Source organism: Xiphias gladius, chromosome 1 (genome assembly GCF_016859285.1).
Source record: "Xiphias gladius isolate SHS-SW01 ecotype Sanya breed wild chromosome 1, ASM1685928v1, whole genome shotgun sequence".
Classification (NCBI taxonomy): Eukaryota; Metazoa; Chordata; class Actinopteri; order Istiophoriformes; family Xiphiidae; genus Xiphias; species Xiphias gladius.
Genome location: NC_053400.1, coordinates 16,125,721 through 16,143,752, shown reverse-complemented (window position 1 = coordinate 16,143,752; position 18,032 = coordinate 16,125,721). Strand labels below are relative to the sequence as shown.

General features: G+C 38.8%; 1 protein-coding gene across 1 annotated transcript in view; it reads left to right on the top strand.

The window, feature by feature from the left end:
• The window catches only part of myom2b (myomesin 2b), a 29,506-nt gene extending 13,755 nt beyond the window's left edge, over positions 1-15,751 (top strand). Inside the window, exons 17-38 of the mRNA XM_040131430.1 lie at positions 8-134; positions 354-532; positions 1,582-1,696; positions 1,999-2,161; positions 2,300-2,406; positions 3,503-3,547; positions 3,961-4,097; positions 4,335-4,479; positions 5,009-5,071; positions 5,487-5,554; positions 5,988-6,101; positions 6,409-6,496; positions 7,312-7,350; positions 8,390-8,495; positions 9,349-9,415; positions 9,859-9,955; positions 10,691-10,727; positions 12,021-12,043; positions 12,219-12,274; positions 12,357-12,446; positions 14,640-14,765; positions 15,178-15,751. Coding sequence (XP_039987364.1) covers positions 8-134; positions 354-532; positions 1,582-1,696; positions 1,999-2,161; positions 2,300-2,406; positions 3,503-3,547; positions 3,961-4,097; positions 4,335-4,479; positions 5,009-5,071; positions 5,487-5,554; positions 5,988-6,101; positions 6,409-6,496; positions 7,312-7,350; positions 8,390-8,495; positions 9,349-9,415; positions 9,859-9,955; positions 10,691-10,727; positions 12,021-12,043; positions 12,219-12,274; positions 12,357-12,446; positions 14,640-14,765; positions 15,178-15,366 — 2,181 coding nt within the window. The 3' untranslated portion in view covers positions 15,367-15,751. The remainder of the gene's footprint in view (positions 1-7; positions 135-353; positions 533-1,581; positions 1,697-1,998; positions 2,162-2,299; positions 2,407-3,502; positions 3,548-3,960; positions 4,098-4,334; positions 4,480-5,008; positions 5,072-5,486; positions 5,555-5,987; positions 6,102-6,408; positions 6,497-7,311; positions 7,351-8,389; positions 8,496-9,348; positions 9,416-9,858; positions 9,956-10,690; positions 10,728-12,020; positions 12,044-12,218; positions 12,275-12,356; positions 12,447-14,639; positions 14,766-15,177) is intronic.
• The last annotated feature ends 2,281 nt before the right edge of the window (positions 15,752-18,032 follow it).

The following is an 18,032-nucleotide window of genomic DNA, read 5'->3' as shown; positions in this document are numbered from 1 at the left end:
TTGACAGGTGGAGGGCCTGACAGAGGGAGCGGTCTATCAGTTCCAGGTGCACGCAGCCAACCTGGCTGGCCTCGGACCAGCCTCCGAACATTCGGCCGACTTTACCTGTGAGGCCTGGACTATGCCGGAACCTGGTTAGTAAATGTCGTCTTCTGACCAACTTGATCAGCATCACTGACAAACTCTGAAACTTGCCCAAAAAACATGAAGCCTATACAGGTTCATGGTAATCCTGCTCATGTCTACCAAATAGCCTTGAGAATTATGAGGAAAGGAATTAACAAATGTATGCACAACGACAGATGTAAATGTGTGTTTGTGTTTGTTCTTCTCTTATTCTTTGTGTCCTTAAGGTCCTGCCTATGACTTAACTTTCTGTGAAGTGAGAGATAATTCTTTGGTGGTTGAGTGGCAAAAGCCTATCTATAGTGGTTCTGGACCAATCACAGGCTATCACGTTGAATATGCTAAGCAGGGCAGTTCTGACTGGACCACAGCCAATGAGACAGCTGTCAGTCACCGCTTCGTCAAGGTGAGAGCATTTCTAAAGGCTCTTAAGGGTTCCATGTGGAGTTTTTTACTTCTAGTAATTCGAGTTTTCTGTTTTTCTTCATCAGACATTTGTCACAGTGCAAAAAAAGCTTCTAGAACAGAAGAAAACAAACTACAGTACCTTCTGCACACCAAATAACACAAAACTTCATTTATCTTTGAAAATAACTAAACTTATAACTATATTAATTATTAAGATATTATTTTAGAGAAATTGGATGCTGGTGTTAAATGTCAGCACTGCTGAGACGAATTACAACTATGGTACCTTGTGCTCCTGATGCTTCAGTGTATGTTGCTAAATGTTATTAATATCTTCAGCACTGTGCTCCTCTTTACTTTTGTTTAGTTCTGTAAATCTTTCTATTGGCTCCTAATAGCTGCACAATTTTTTTTTTTAAACTTCCATACATTACATTGCAGCCTATGGTGCTTTATTCACCCTAATGAACAATGGAGTAATACACTTACATTAAATTGTGCGACACTGACACCCAGTGGCTAAAGTAAACAATTACTGATTTGATTGATTTTAGAATGAAAAGTAGGCAACTCATCTCACATGTGACACTGGCAACTCAGTCAACAAATGAAAATGATATGCATTTTACTGATCACTGTATAATGGAATCAGTAGTATAATGAGTATTTAGTGGTCTATTAAAACATGGGCTGCAAAACAGTACAGACTAAGTATGAATGAATAAAAATTAGGTTAAGTCATTTATTACCAAAAACAAACAATAATAATAGGTCTGGCTGCAAGTATAGGACAATAAATTTGGGTTGCTTGGGTTGCAGAACATATTTTTGCTTTCACTATCTCATCTGTCAAATAAGAAACTGGGTTATGTACAGGCAGCAGTTTCTGATGTTGTGGACAAACGTACCGCTACAATGTTAGTGTCACAGTTACTGTACCTGGTAGATTTGCCCAGAATGACTGTTAACACACCTGTGTGCCAAAGTTCATAGCTCTCCTCCTCTTACCAACGCAGGGTTGTTTCCTTGTCTGTTTGTGTTTCCTAGGTAACAGGCCTGGAGGAGGACACAAGCTATGTGTTCAGAGTGCGCGCGGTCAATGCTGCAGGAGTGGGTAAGGCCTCAATGGCCTCTGATCCCATTACTTCCAAGGCTGTGGCAGGTAACATTTAATCACAGACAATGGGAGATTAACAAATTCAATGTATTACATTTCTTAAAGATGAAGTTCCAAATTTCTCTTTGTATTTTAAAGTACCACAACTTGGCTACGCTTTGTTGGACTTACGTACTCTTTTTGAAAGTGCCGGCGGCAAAATGAGAGAGAGTTGACAAATATGATCAAATATAACAAACATAATAAAAACCACTGAAATATAAATCCTATCAAATATTTCTTTGCTGTTTTTATTGACTGGCAGTAATCCCTTTTTCACTCTGTGTGTTTGTTTCTGTGTATTGAAGGTTCCAAGGAGGTGTCCTGTGTGGTGGACAAGAAGTCAGGTGACATCGTTCTGTCATTCGAGTCCTGCCAGATGAATGAGGGCTCTCAGTTCATCTGGAAAAAAGATTATAAAGAGGTCACAGATTTCACCAAAGGAGTGGTGATTAAGACTGAAGGCAGCCAGTAAGACCACAGACACACACACAACTTATTGATGTGTGTGCATGCGAACAGTCGGATACCGTAAAATATGCATTTTGAAATCTTATATGTGCAACATCTCTCCGTCTGCCTGTGTCTCTCTCATGTTCTGCCTTCTAGCTCGAAGCTGATCTTTAAGAACCCAGATAAAGAGGACTTTGGGACATTCTCTGTTTCTGTCACCAACACAGAGGGAGTTTCATCCAGCTATACAATCTCTTCTGATGGTAGGATGTACCCCTCGCTGTATAAGTATGGCAAAGCCAAGCTCTAGCTTTCAAAATGTGCAGAAATCTAATAGTGATTAAAAATTCTATCTGCAACCTAAACTGTTGAAGTCTGTTCAGTTACAGTTAGTTACGGCCTAGACTGACAAATTATTTATTCCTTTTGACATACTGTGATTTGAATTGTTGCCATCATTATCTTCATCTCGTCAGCAGTCACGTTACATTAAATTACATAAAATATTTTTTTCCACCATCTGTTAAAGTAGTGCATGCGAATATCTTTCATGCCTTGAAAATGAAAGTTTGAACAGCTGTACAGCAACAGTTAGATAAGTAAATCTAAAGTAAAGGCTTAAGCTAAATTCCAAAGGAAACAATGTGTTGAAGACCTGAAGCTTTGTGCAGGATGAAGTCAGGATGAAATCAGAAAGACTGTGCTTAACAACCATCGCACTGACATGTAGGCAACAAACAATTTCATTACACATCTGCTGAATACGAGTATAGCACACCGCTCACATTATTTCTCCAAGCTTGGGGCAGTATGTGTGTTTTAAAACCACATCTTCATGGCAAAGGGCTTTCTGACAGAGAGTTTCACAGTATTTTTCCTGCTATTGCACCACCATGCTACAAGGCTCTAAAATGTTATTCAGTGCGCCATACACTGATTGCTTCCCATGTAGCCCACAGTTTTTTTCAGCCTAACTCACAATAATTTCTAAACTCGTAGTATACAAGGTTTCATTTATTTCACTTATGTCCAAGGTACTAGGGAGGGCTCTGATTATTTAATATAATAACTCTGAATGCAGTGGTAGAGGAGTTTCAGAGTGAGCCTTTTGGTCTAGTTCTAGGGTTAAAAATACTGAGTCATAATGTAATGTCTTCCCTATGGCTATTTTTGCATTTATTATTATTATTGTGCATCTATCTGCCTCTGCCTATTAAACACAATGACAGTAATGACTCCAAACTTGTTACTTGAAAAACCCCTTCAAGGTGCATGATAAAATTACATCTATGTATAAAGTGTAGACTTGTTTGTGCAAAAAGCTGAATGACATGAATAAGTTGTCTCTTTATGTTTCAGAGTTGGCAAAGATGCTGGCACTCAGTTATGATATCAGACACCCAAGTAGGTACCTCTGCTCGACTCTTTCGATGTCTCATAAACTCTCTTTTTGTCCCTTTTAAACTCTCTTCTTTAACACTTTTTTCTGCTGCGTCTTTAATCTTTTTTACCCACTCGCTCTATTTTTCTGTTTCTACCTTTCTTTTGCTTTGTTCTGACTTGCTTTGAACATTTCAGATTTCTTTCTTCTTTTAGGAGCGCACTTCTCTTTTTATTTGATCCAAAAAAGTCTTACCTGCTTTTGCATCACCTGCCTAACCACTATTCACCTCTCCTGTCTTTTGCCTCGCAACTAACTCCTCCCCCTCCTCTCCTCCTGTTTTAGTAGTAAAGTAATAATGGTTTGGTTATGAGTAAGTAAGTGCAATAATGTTTTTGAACCCGTAACCTTCCCTTTTTCTGTCCTCTTCTCTCAGTTATCCCACTGAAGTCAGAGCTGGCCTATAAGATTTTGGAGAGAGGAAGAATGAGGTTCTGGCTGAAAACTGAAGAGATTTCTTCCAATGTCACCTACAAATTCTTTGCAAACAACAAAGAAATGTCTGGATCTGATGTAAGATACACTGTAGTTTTAAAAATTAACATAGGGAAAAATGCAAAAAAGTACTTTCTGGCCTTAAGTGGAACAAAATGTTTCCCTGCGTGCCTGTCTCTGTGTCTGTCTGATGATTCAGTTCATGTTGCAAAATGAAAGCCACAATCACAGTAAAAAAAAAGTGTCCATATTCACAAAGTCTGTCCTCGAGTGCATTATAGCCTTTTTTACAACAACAATTACATTTTTCTGCAGCCCAACAAGATGGGTCATGACGTCTCTACCGGCATCATTGAGTTCATCATGGACCATTTCACTGCGGATAATGAGGGGACATATACCTGCCAGATCACAGATGGAGGTGGCAAAGCACAGAGCTCGCTGGTTCTGATTGGAGATGGTAAGAAAAGCCAGGTCTGATTTCTCACTCAGCAGCATCTCTGCTGTCTTTCTTAACTGGTCATACCATGTACAAACCTGCCAGAATGGACTAAAATCTACTACCCAATGATTCAACTGTGAACCGCAAAAGTAACTGAGACATGAAGGACAAAAACAAACAAACAAACAAACAAACTGTTTTTCCATTGTAGCTGCTGCTGTAGTATGTTGAAGAAAAGTGAACACGGCCTTTTGAGACCTATGTAGTATTAGTGTGTGTGTGTGTGTGTGTTTGGCAGTAGACCTACTACATCTCTGGCAGAAGAAAGTAACATTATGGCAGCGTATTCAGTTAATAAATGTAAAGGGGGATTTGAAGCAGTTACTGTGTGATTCAGATAAAGAAGCTTAATTTCATAAATTATGATTCCACCCTCACACAGGAGGCCATTAGCTAGGTAATACACTGAAGGGATCAATAGCAACTACTGGCAACACTTTGTTCTTTTAATTATTTTTGGTTTATGTGTGTCTGTATGTGCACACAGCTTTCAAGGCAGCATTGGCTGAGGCTGAATTCCAGAGGAGAGAATACATCAGAGTCAAGGAGGGTAAGAAACAAAACATCATTCACTTTTAAGCTTTTATGAGTTTTACTCTACTGGGTGTGAGACCAGCACGATACTATGTTGCCTGTGAGACAACTAATAGAATCAGCAAGTGCACAGGAAAGAAGTGGACCAACATTACTTAAAATGCGAGTTGGGACCTGAAAACTCAAAATTGACCCGTTTCAAACGGCTCAGTACATGACAAAATCATTTCAAAATTTAGATATGTATAGAACAGATAATGTAGGTGCATGTGAAGATTCCACAGTGGCATTTAGGTTGAACATTTTTAAAATCAAACTTCACTTAGGCATGAGGCAATTAATAAAGCTCAAAAAATCAAGGTCCACAAGTAATTTCATTTAAACTCGTGTCCCGTCCTTGGGCCTTACTCTCCTGCCTTTATCCACCACAGGTCCCCACTTCAGTGAGTTCCTGTCACTTCACGTTGGAGACGACTGCTCTGTCACTTTGGTCTGCAAGGTAAACACACCCAAACTCAATAATTATTGAATATTTACACTCCAAACAAATGGGAGGCGTACTTGTGGGGAGCTGATTAGCCATTCTCTGGAGGGTGAGTGCAGGATGATACAGCAATGCTGTGTAATGATATGGTCCAGATTGAAAATAACCAGAAATATACTTTCAGTTTTGTCTTAGGTTTGTTAGTGGGAAGTATATAATTAAGACAATATCAAAATTTAAGCATTGTTCATATTGCTCCAGACTTTCTGAAGCTGACATCCGTTTAATCTGTTTCGTCAGTTTAGCCCAAATATTTTGATGTGACGTAGAAACACAGCAAATATACGCATTAAATTAAACGGGTGAATTAATTCATGTGATGTGAGCCATTTTTGCAGAAAATTTGGCTCTGTTTGTAGTTGGTGTGTGATCATTTTTGTCATTGTAGGTTGCTAACTTGAAGAAGGAATCAGAGTTTCATTGGTACAGAGAAGACACAGAGATCATCCCTGATGTGAAGCCTGACCTTGGATCAGGAGTCTGCAAACTGCCAATTAAACTGGTAATTGCACTTTGGTACTGTGGCTCTTCTGAATGCTATAAAACCGTGTACAAGACTACTATTTCTATGGGTGTTATACATTTACATATCAGGATGTTTTGTAGTGTTGTCTGGTGGATATACTAACTCAATATTTTGCTTAGTGATTTGGCAAATTACAAAACCGCTGCACATTTTAGTGTTTCTCTGAGGATCCAAAAACAAGGACACTTTAAAAAAAAAAACCTCACAATGTTTTCAGATACAGAATACAGGATTCCCTATGTTCCCTACACTGTTTTGTGTGTCTCCTATTTTTTTTCTCCAGTTTTCACTGAAGACAGCAGGAGTTTACAAGGCCACCATCAGTGATGACAGAGGAAAAGATATGAGCCAAATTGACATCTCCGGAAAAGGTAAAGATATCTTTCTTACTTAATTTATCTTACTGATTGATTACGGGAGTAATTCACTGGCTGGCTGGTTGTCTAAACGAGCAACAATAAATAATAACCTACAGTATAATGGCCTGTGAAAAGGGAACAACTGAAAAAGAGCTTGGCACTCATTAAAAAGTGGGAGACGGGAAAAAACACAATCCAAATTTATATACTGTATCCGTGGATGGCAAACTAATGAGTTTTTAACAAACCCTGTAACCCCAACATTGTTGTATCAACTTAGTAGTTACTATGTGACAGCTTGCCCACCTGCTGGCTGTATTTGTTCCTGAGTAAAATCCTTTTTAAATTTTCCTGTAAAAGTTTGTGTGGAGTTAACCTAATCTGGTACGCTCTGGTCTTTTAAGCTTGTACTTAGGTTGCGATGGCAGGACTAAGCATTACCGTCCTTTTGAGTATATTCTAATACACTTTTCAGTTTACTAGAAGTTTGTAAGTATTCCATCAGCCCCTTGAGGAGAGATTAGCAGGAAGATACACCTTTTCATACTATTTTACTATTTTATTTAAGGTCAAACCATCAAAGAATAGAAATATTCACTTAATTAGTTGGTTAATGGCAACAGGCATACAGAGTCACAGGGTGTGAAGACACTTTCTCCCAAATATAGTTTAACTCTATAACCAGGGAGTAGCAGACACCCAGACTGCTACAGAAACTCACGTTTAATATAAGATTTCCTTACTGAGCTTTGAATGCAGCCAGCAGAGGGCAACATTGTGACTTCCATTCTTTTGGCTGACCCCATGTTTGTTTATCTCTCTTCTAGTCTTTGACGATGCCATAAATAAGATCAGCCGGCTGGCTGGTAGGTATCTGCCTTTTATACACACACACACACACACACACACACACACACACACACACACACACACACACACACACACACACACACACACACACACACGCACAGAGTCGAATACAGAGACATCGATTAGCTCACTAACTGATATCAATATACATCAACAGTCCTAAACATCACCATCATAATTCTCTACCCAATGAAGGGATCAAGTGCAAATGATCTAAATTTAACACAACACAATCACACCACAGTGATAAGAGATTTAGTAGATCCATCACCAGGCTGATACATTTCTCTTTTAAAATCCCACTGCTACACACACACACACACACACACACACACACACACACACACACACACACACACACACACACACACTTATCAGCATGTGGCAGAAGTTGTCATGCTAGAAGCATTTGGCCATCGTGCCATCATGTAGTGAAATCACTTTAAAACTCCACTGCGCTGTCAAAGTGACAGTGTGGAGGAGCATCTTACTCCTATTTTAAGAGACAGTCACTTGACAGCTCTGCAGCAACTGTTACAGCAGTGGTTGCAGAGGAGAAGACGGTTCATTACTGTGATAATGGGAAACCATGGTGATGCGACCAGGTGGATGACATACTAGTACAGTTGTAATTTACAGTGAGCAATGTCCCACACAGACATAGTGTAGTATAAAACTCCCATTTAGATATAACAGCTTAGAAAAAAAAAAAAAAAACTGTCAATATAAACGCTGATGGTTGAAGTGTTGTACTGAAGGCAGCACATAAACAGTCTTGACTCTAGAATCTGCACTCAACTTCATTAGTACAAATCTGCTCTCCAAGCTGGATAAAGAAAACATAAAAAGGGAAGCCTTAAAATGAACACTACAAATGGCTGCAGATGGATGTTTGACTTTATGTGAATAATCCTGGGGGGGGGGGGTGCATCCTGTAGCTGTCACTGCAGTGAGAGGCCAGGTGGAAAATGTGTTTCTGATTTTGATTTCAAATGTGCCCTCCCCAACCTCTGTCACTTCTGTCGCTTCCTCTAGGAGCCAGTGCAAAAGAGCTGGTGATTAACTGCACAGCAACAGGCATTCAGCTACAGTGTCATATGAAGTATTATACCTCCGAGATGAATATCACGTGGTATCATGGGTAAGAAATTAAATCTATAATACTAATACAAGTAACACTAATTCTAATAACACTACTACTATTACCGCTACTACTATGAACATGAAAATAACAACAACTACTACTATTATGAAGAAAAAGAAGAAGAAAATAATAATAATAATAATAACAATTTCTCCAGTATTAGTAGTCATAGCAGTGGTTTTAGGAGAAATAAGAGTATTCTTTTATGTCTGCCCATAAACTGACCACAAATATATTATTTTACTTTTTATGTTTCTTTTCTCTCAAGTTAAACCGCCGGTAGTGGCAAAAACAATAAGCCACATAATAAAACTTGTGATGGCTGTTGGCAAGTGTTTTCATTATCCTGGTTATTGCAGTAAAATTGCCCTGTTTTGTGCCAAAAATCGCAGCCTTATCATTTTCAATAGAGAAGCAAGGTTTTTGTGCACTTAAAAGCACTCTATTGTACCCTAGAGATAATAAAGTGTGGAGGGTGGGGGAACAGAATGGGGGAAAATTTATAGAAAGAAAGAAAAATTGAAAAAAGACAAAAGGAATAGAATGAAGAGAAATAGAAAGAGAGAAAGAACAATAACCAAGGGTAGTGGAGGCTTTTCGGTTATTCAATTATTCAAAGAACAAAAATTATGGAGATTAGATTTTTAACTTTCCCCGGCCTTTCTGTGAGCGTGTGCAAGAGAGCGACAGATAGCAAGAGAGAGAGAAATTGGTATCCCTAGGCGTAACATTAGGCAGGCATGTAAACATGATTTTCCATTACCTCTGAAACAGACTTCACCCACTCACATACAAACACTATACACGTATACACAATAACCTCTCCTCTCCTCTCCTCGCTACTCCTCAGTGAGACTAAACTCTCCCACAGTGACAAGTTTGTGATTGGAGGAACCCCTGCTATGGCAACAATGGAGGTATTCTCGTCTCCTGTGCAACACTGAACACTATACTGTATGCTTGTTAGGTGGATCATACATGGGTTTTTTTTGTCAGTCAAGCCCCTCAGGATGTGGCACTGTTGTCCATCAATGTTGTCTAAAAAAAAAAAAAAGAAAAAGCCTCAGAGTGCCTTTGAAGAGGTGATACTAGGGCAACTTTGAGAGCAAGTGAATAGATAATCTCACCTTCAGAAGGGGTAGCTAATGAATGAAAACACCATACATTTTTCAATCATTAAACTTAATTAATTAAACAGCGCACCTTTTACATTTTGTCAGAAAGCTTCATAATTGTAGATGAATGAATTTTTCTGAACCTCAAATTTGACACACTAGTAGAAGTAAACAGCCACACACTGATTAGTTGACGGGTTTGTTGGTCACATGACTGATTGGTTAATGTACTGATTTAACCACAGGTGATTGAGCCAGGGGAGAAGGACCAGGGACTGTACTCCATCGTGATCATCGACCCTGAAAACTCACATAAACGTACACTGGACCTCAGTGGTGAAGGTCAGTAACTTTTCTCTCTGTCTTACTTCTCTCAAGTGTTCTTGTTGTGTGTCACTCACACTTTTTTATTGATAATACCGTAAAAGGGGGTTACAAACAACACAGTCACTTGTTTTTATGGGGCACTTGACTTTAATCTGTAGTTTAAGGCTTTGAAGTGATACTCCAAGCCAAAATCTACCATTTTGAGTCTCAAACACTCATCCCTTTAAAACCATAAACTTGAAAATGGGCTGTAAAAAGTTTACTCCTTCACAAAGAACTGCAGCTGTGGTGTGTGGCTTGAAGTCATGTTGGTTATAATGGATTCCAACAGCACTGGATTTTCATGCAGAACATGTGTAAAAATATCCAAAGAAACTTCTCAAACCCCTATCTCCAAATGCTGAGCACGTTCCAAAAAGTTATATTTTTGACAAATATTTAATAAGTGCATTGCTTTCCAATTGCACAACTCCCCATCCTCAAGTTCTGGAGCTATGCCAGAGGTAGTGTGTTTATATTTTCACCATAATGTTTTAGTTACATCTATTGAAGGTGATTCAATAGATTGCAGTTGTTCACGAAGAAGCAAGCAGCAGAAACCATTTTAAAGCCACCTTTTAAGACAGGGTACCGTGTATTTATACTTAAAAAGAGGTGAATTTCTGGCGGAGTATCACTCTAAAATAAAGCAAGGAGACAATTTATATTGTGAATAGTAGCAATGAAATACTGTTTTTTTGTCTTTTACAGTGTATGAGAAGGCCTTCGCTGAGTTCCAGAAACTCAAGTAAGACTAAACTCTCATATCTGTTACCTTAAATGTGCCTTTATGTTTATATTTTGCTCAGACTTCCTCTGCTAATGATGAGTGACTGTTTCCTTTACATTTTAACTTACACGGCTTGAATACTACAAGTTTGACATCTGGTATCTCTAATTAATGTGTAATGATTTCCCATGATAATTTCTGTTCATGTACTGAAAACCATATCCCGTATCCCTGTTTCAAAAAATCTAGAGCACAAAGTTTGGCATAAATATATTTTGACTGACTAGTTTCCATTATATTTGAGTATTTAAAATAACATCTACCAGCAATTAAACAGATTGTTATTCTCCATCTCCACATTTAGAATTTTTTGCTTACTAGATCCCATTAGACAGAATAAAAGGTGTGGATAAAAGATATCTCTCAATTTACAAATCAGACATTTCAAAATTGCAAAAAAACTACAGTCAATCCACAACCCCTGAGTCTTGCTGTCTGAACAAGTCCAGTATATTATAATTGGAGATAAAAATCAATGCTAAAAATAGATGCAGTCAGGTAGCAGAGATCATTTGGGTTCCTTTGGCTATTTGGGCCAAAGCGAAACCCCTCACACTGAATTTTGCAAATCCATTTAGAAAAATCAATTGAAACGCCAGACACTAAACACTGCATGCTGAGTGCAAACCGTCCAAATCCCTTTTCTAATTAACATTCAAAGAGAGACATTTAAGCACAAGATTTTACAAACACATTGAAACAAGGGACACGCTGTTGCCCTTTTGATTGAGCACCAACATGCCAAGAGGAGAGCAGAGTTCCCCAAGCCATCTGGTCCTGTGGCTGACCTCTGGTCCTCCCATGCTGCTCAGACAGCCCGCGCCCAGTTCTTGCAAAGAAATATAATTTTTCCCATGAAAGGATTCTGAAAAGTCCCACAGTAAACCACAGCATCATGTGGTTTGGCTCTAAACCCAGAGTACCTTGTGGCAAAACATCTGACCACAGTTTATGACCCAAAATGGGAAAGATATCATGTGTGTGGTCAGTGAGCAGAGCCAGGTAGTGGGAAAGACAATATCATCGTACATATCATCCCTGTACCTGCACCTGTACAATACCGATAGAGGGTAGGGTTACAGGTTTGATGCTCAAATAGAAGTAGAGTTATTAGGGCTTTGATTTTAATTTTAAAAGATGATTTCATAGTTAGAGGTACATTTTACTGGTCATGACATGTACACGGCTAGTTTTAGAGTCAAAAACTAAAAAAAGACAAACATCTCAAACTTTCCTTTCTCTGTGTTTCAGGGCTGAAGCCTATGCTGAAAAGAGTGAGTGCATTCTTTATTTTTTCATTACAGTTACCTTCTTCCATGGTTGGCTGATTAAAAGTTATCACTGTCACATTATCCTGCATATATATGTTATATACAATTAGGGCCCCAACACCATCATCAACATACAGTAACAAGCAATGGGAATGAAAATATTAATGTTTTGTTTCAGATCGTGGTAAGGTTGTGGGAGGACTGCCTGATGTGGTCACCATTATGGAAAAGAAGGTAGTTTCTGACTGTGCGTGATATTTTTGTCCCTGTAAATGTGTACATGTTTGCCTAATAAGTTTCTTTTTGCTTTTGATAGACCTTGAGTTTAACTTGCAAAGTGAATGGTGACCCCAAGCCTCAGGTCTCATGGTTGAAGAATGGAACAGAGGTTGAACCTGATGATCAGGTAAATACTTCTGTTATTTTGGACTTGACGGGGGTCAGGATCTATTTCAAAAGTTGTTTTAACTGTCACCGAAGCATATGCACATAATTAAATTGTACTTGTGACTCGTGCACCACACTGCATCATTTACACCACTTCAAACAGGGCCACGTTCCATTCTTTGGTTTCTACCTGTCCCACACTACTGATGACTCTTTGAGCTGTTTAGCTTCTTCAGAAACCCGGCCCCTCCTTTCTCTCATGATTAATTACCTTATTAATCACATATAATTGCAATAGTATGTTTCTATTAACTTGTCTGGAGATACTATGGAATTTCCACACTCAGTACGTGTCTATTGGATTCTGTTGCGCTACCCCCATTTGCTGTCACTGTGTTTAAATATTTTGCACGCTATTTGGATTCATATGGGACCTATCCTATAGAGCAGAACCTGCACTGTCAAAATGCAACATACAACCATGACTACAATAATGGCTTTGATATCATGGTGAGTTTTCTTGACAGAATGAGAAATTACATTGCATGTAATTTTAAATTACATGCAAACTAACATAAAGTAATGGAAAAGTGATATATCAGGAATACTTGAGGAAATACTGAGGTGGTAATAAAGTATTTTCTAAGTAGTGTATGTTTCAATTAAATTTATTAAATACACAAAATTGAAACTGATGAAATACACAAGATCCTGAATGATACACTTTAGTTTCCTGTTTCCCTGATTGCACTGTTGGAAGTCACTATGGAGCCAAAGCCTTCCATAAATGTTCTGCTGAGGTGACCAGGATTAAGGATAACAGAGGGCCTCTACCTGCTTTTGGGCTTTTCGGCACCAGTTTTAATCCCTACATACTTTAAGTGAGGACAGTATTATCAGCACGCTCCTGGATTGGTAACTGGTAAATTTGGTAAATTTACCTCTTACAACTCATTGACCTACTTGCCAACAAGTGTAAGTCTACGGTCTGTCAGGGGAAGCTCTTTCAACAACATGAGCATCCTGTGGCTCCTACGGGCTTTTAAGATGTAAGTTTGAAAATCCCCGGTCCAGGAGGAATCTATATTCAAGTTTGTGCTCTTCTTTATTAATTCCCTCACCTGATAATAATCTGTCTAAAACCAGAACTGATGTCCTTGGTGATGTGTTTCCCAAATCTCAGGAGGACCTCTCCCCTACCCAAATTACCACAGAGGTTATTGACCATATTAACAGAGAAACAAACAGAAATATACAGAGATCCGGAGAGTATTGAACTCAAATTCAGAATAGAAAAAGGTATGACTGTAGAACTACACAGGCTTAAATAGAGGTCATTTGGTGAATAGTACATTTTGTCACTATGTGTGAGCTTTTTGTTCTCTGAGTGCCATTGTTACTGCCAAAACAATAATTACCGAATATTATGGGGTTTTTTTTATACAGCAGCTACCTTTCAGTGGTCAAACAAAAGAGACAACTAGATACCCAAACATTAGCCTGTATTGCTTTAGTAAATGAATTCAATTATCCAAGACCGTTTAACATTTTTAATTAGAAAAAGGCCATCAATCGCAAGTATGGTATTTTTTTTAGGTTAATATGATTTTTAGGCTAGTAGAGTTTTTATTTCTCAAAATTAAAGGCAAGTGTTTCTCTTAATGGTGATTTAATTAGCTTGCTACCAGTGACACGTTTAATATACTAATGTAAATGCAAATGAGTGGGCAGGTATGAGAGAGGGAAATTAAAATACTGTATTCTTGTTGGCACTGCTCACATGGTACGAGTCAGAATACAAGTACTCTCTCTTCTCTCAGGTGTCTGAAGAACATTGATACAAGTGTCCTACAACTCTGAGGACTTTAAACTTATATAGTTTTCTTTTTGTGGTCTCAAGAAGTAAAGATGGAACATGTTTTTGTTGTCATTTGATTCCATCATATTTTGATTGAGCTAACAGGGTTCAACAGAATAGAATAGAGTATAGACTGGAATAAATCATTAGTCCTTGTGTCCACCAAGCCCAGTGTGAGCAGTCCTCAGTTTTTGCTAAAGGAAGGTGGTAATCGAAGCTCATGCTGCTGCTTTGAGTAAAAGATAAATCAATTTTTAAATAAAAATTTAAGTGGCAGGCATTTTAAATGTTAAATCGTGCTAAAGTCCCTGTGCTGCCGTTATCACTTTTTTAAGCTTTGATTTCCTATTTCAGTACGTGGTCTCCCTGGACCAGGGCAAGTTTGCCAGTCTGACGATCAAAGGTGTTTCCATGGAGGATTCTGGCAGATATACCATGATTGTCCAGAACAAATTCGGAGGGGAGTCTGTGGATATAGTGGTGAGTGTCGCTGCTGTTTACTGCAAATGACTGGATTTATTCAGAGCCATGAAATTTTTTCAGACCATCTGTGGCACAGATCTTGTTTTCTCAGTGGGGCCTAACAGTGAGATGTTTTTGTGATCACACTTGTATGCAACTCTGAGCTGTAACAGAGCTGATGTTTGACCTTGTGAGGTTTTTTTTTGACCGTGATTTCATAGATTTAACGTGGAAAATACTGCAAAGTCACGACCTAGGATTTTTCTTGCTTAAGACTCAAAATTAGGTGTTTAAATGCTGTAAATTGAAAGGCGTGGCACTTTGAAACTACAGTACTGTTTTTTCTTCTCATTTTACTGTCGTACACATATACAATAGCGTAATTGTATGTATGGGGAATGTATACAAATGTCTCTCTCTCTCTCTCCAGGTGAGTGTCTACCGCCATGGAGAGAAAATCCCAGATGCAAAACCACTTTTGACTCCTAAAACAATCATCCCTCCCAAACTCCCCATTGAGATCCCTCAGCCTAAGACCCAGCCTGCTCCTAGCCCCGCCCCTCCTAAGGCAGCACCAGGAAGAGGGGTGAAGAGCCCCACTCCTACTAGGAGGAAGTAGAAAGCATGAAAATCATACAAGAGGAAGAAACATATTCACACACTGGTGCACATTTAGATCACACATAGTTTAGAAGCTTTTACTGGTATTGTCAATTTATTAAAATCATTTAATGAAATGGAGCTAATGCACTTTGGTGTTAAATTAAAGAATCAAGAAAACCCTGACAGCTAAAATAGAAATAACTGCAATACTATGCAAAAAAAAGAGAAAAAAAAGTATTGCTGTAAGATCACTGTATGAAATCCCCCTACCCCCCAAAAAAGATTGAAGTAAAATATATAACTACTTCATATCTGAACGTGACTAGATTAGGAAATGAGTTTAATTTAATTGAAATGAACTGAATTGAAACTTGAATAAAGCTGAAGTTTGAATACAACAATTGCTGGAAAAAGAATGAAATGTTTTTAAATTCACAGTGGAATGTAAGCGAAGCAGAACAGTTAAATGCATAGTTTTCACAGACAGCCTTGTGTGTAAATCAACTTAAATCTATTGTATCTCTTTAAAATAGAGGTATAAAAAAAACAGAGATCAATTCATCCACTCTAATTATACAGAAATAATATAGAGTATATTATTGGTCACCACCATGGACACGTCTGCTCAGAATGCTGAAGCATCTCAGAGCTATACTCACTGTCTCAGAAGATGTTCAAATATGCTATATAAAAACTTTAAACTTTTAGTTTTGATGTACCCTCATCAGTATCCTGCTGAAGAGACATGTCTTATCCTTCATTGATGCCTGGATCTTTGACGGTTTGCCTTTATGAACCCCTGAATTTCTTAATTCCCCCTTGTACACACACACATACACACCACTACCACTACACTTTGAAGACAGGGCCGAGCCAGGCCATGGCCCTGTGGAGAGAGGTGATCCAATCTTCTTATAGGTATGGATGGCTCTGCATATGATCAATCGTTGGCTTGGTATCATGGTCATGAGATGCGTTTTATAAATGAAAGATTTCCTCTACATGCTTCAGAAAATATCTCCCCTGTAATTGGCTTCTTCAGGATGTTGATGCACAAAAAACAAAACACAGGCTTAGTATCACAGCTCCCAGCCACTGCTACATCCAACAAGATGAATACTCACACTATGTAGTTTTTACCTTCCTTGAAAATTCATGCTAGCTTTCACAAAGAACATGTTAACACGGGTACAGAGAGAAATAGGTCAGGCTGTAAGGCTGCCATGATACTGCCACCTCTCCAACACGTTCAACTGATTGCTGCAAATATAATGGCACCGTCCTCCTTAACATCACCATGGTGAGATATTGAACATGCTGAAGATCAGCTGGCAGTGGATCACCACTTAGTAAACCAGAGCCCTGGAGCAGGACTGTCACACCAACGCTGCTGTTGCTGAAAACTGTCATAACCAGACTCTGCTTAATACTGACTCTGATGGTTAGCACAGAAATATTTTTTGGAAAATCTATATGCTTTCTGCCTTACAGCTAAATATTACTCATGTACAATCCTCTTGGTCATCAGCCAACAGCAGAAACAGGCTTACTATAAGTAGTCAGGTTTAAAGACTTGTGCCCAAGTGCAGGAAATAGTGATGGCAGGGCTGATGAAAAGATGGCTGATGAGATTTGTGGTTCATTAAAGCTGATGAGAGGAGAAGCGCAGACGGAGACGAAAGAGGGAGGGGAGGAGGGTAAATTCATTGTTTCTGTGTTTGCCGTTGCTAATAAAAGGAAGAGATTACAATTTGCTGAGCCTGTTTATTCATTCTGTCGGAGAGAAAGAGACTGAGGACAAGAGACGGATTGTGAGAGTGAGAGAACTGGAGTAATGGAGAGACTAAAAGAGAGAAAGTGAGACTGTGAAGTTGCTATTGTTCTGTGTAACTTTGCTGCTGCTGTGTCTGCTCTGGCGGTATGAGACAAGTCTTGTCATGCTTGTTAACAAGTTGAGAATGAGTTGAGTGAGTAAGAGGGGTGCAGTTTGTGTATGCAGTTGTGTGTACAGTTTTGTTTTGCTATCGCTGTTTTCGCGTCTTTTGGACACAAGGAGGGCATCTTGTCATAAACTGTGTGTAAATAAGTGGCAAGGAGAAACAGACTGAGACAAAGCAACTGTCAGAGATGAATTTGGAATGTGTATGTAATTCAGTGTTGGCAATAAAGGACCTCTGAAGTGCAACAGAGAAAGACAGGATGAGAACGAGACTGGTGTGTATTAGAGAGAGTGGGAGGGAGAGAAAGAGAAACAGAGATCTGAATCATTTTGATGTTTCGCTGATCATCTGCTGTGAGATCATTTTCCTGACTTTTAATTAATTTTCACATTTTTAATCAACATAATCACTCAGAATCCAAATGTTGCCATGACAACAAACTTTTAATTTCAATAAACTTGGAAGAGGACTCATCTCTGTGAAACACACCGACAGCCTGTGCACTCACAGATGCATACATACAGACACAAAACCGTGCACATGAGCATTAGCACGCATGCCCACACACACATACATATACACACACACACACATATAGACGGCTGCTATCTAAATGGAATAGCTAGCCAGTGCTGATAGCATGAAATTGTGTTTCCAAATATAACACCGTGTCATTGGAGTGTGTGAGTGTGTGTGTGCGTGTGTGTGTTGAGAAACAAGACTAGAGAATATATGCTCTTCT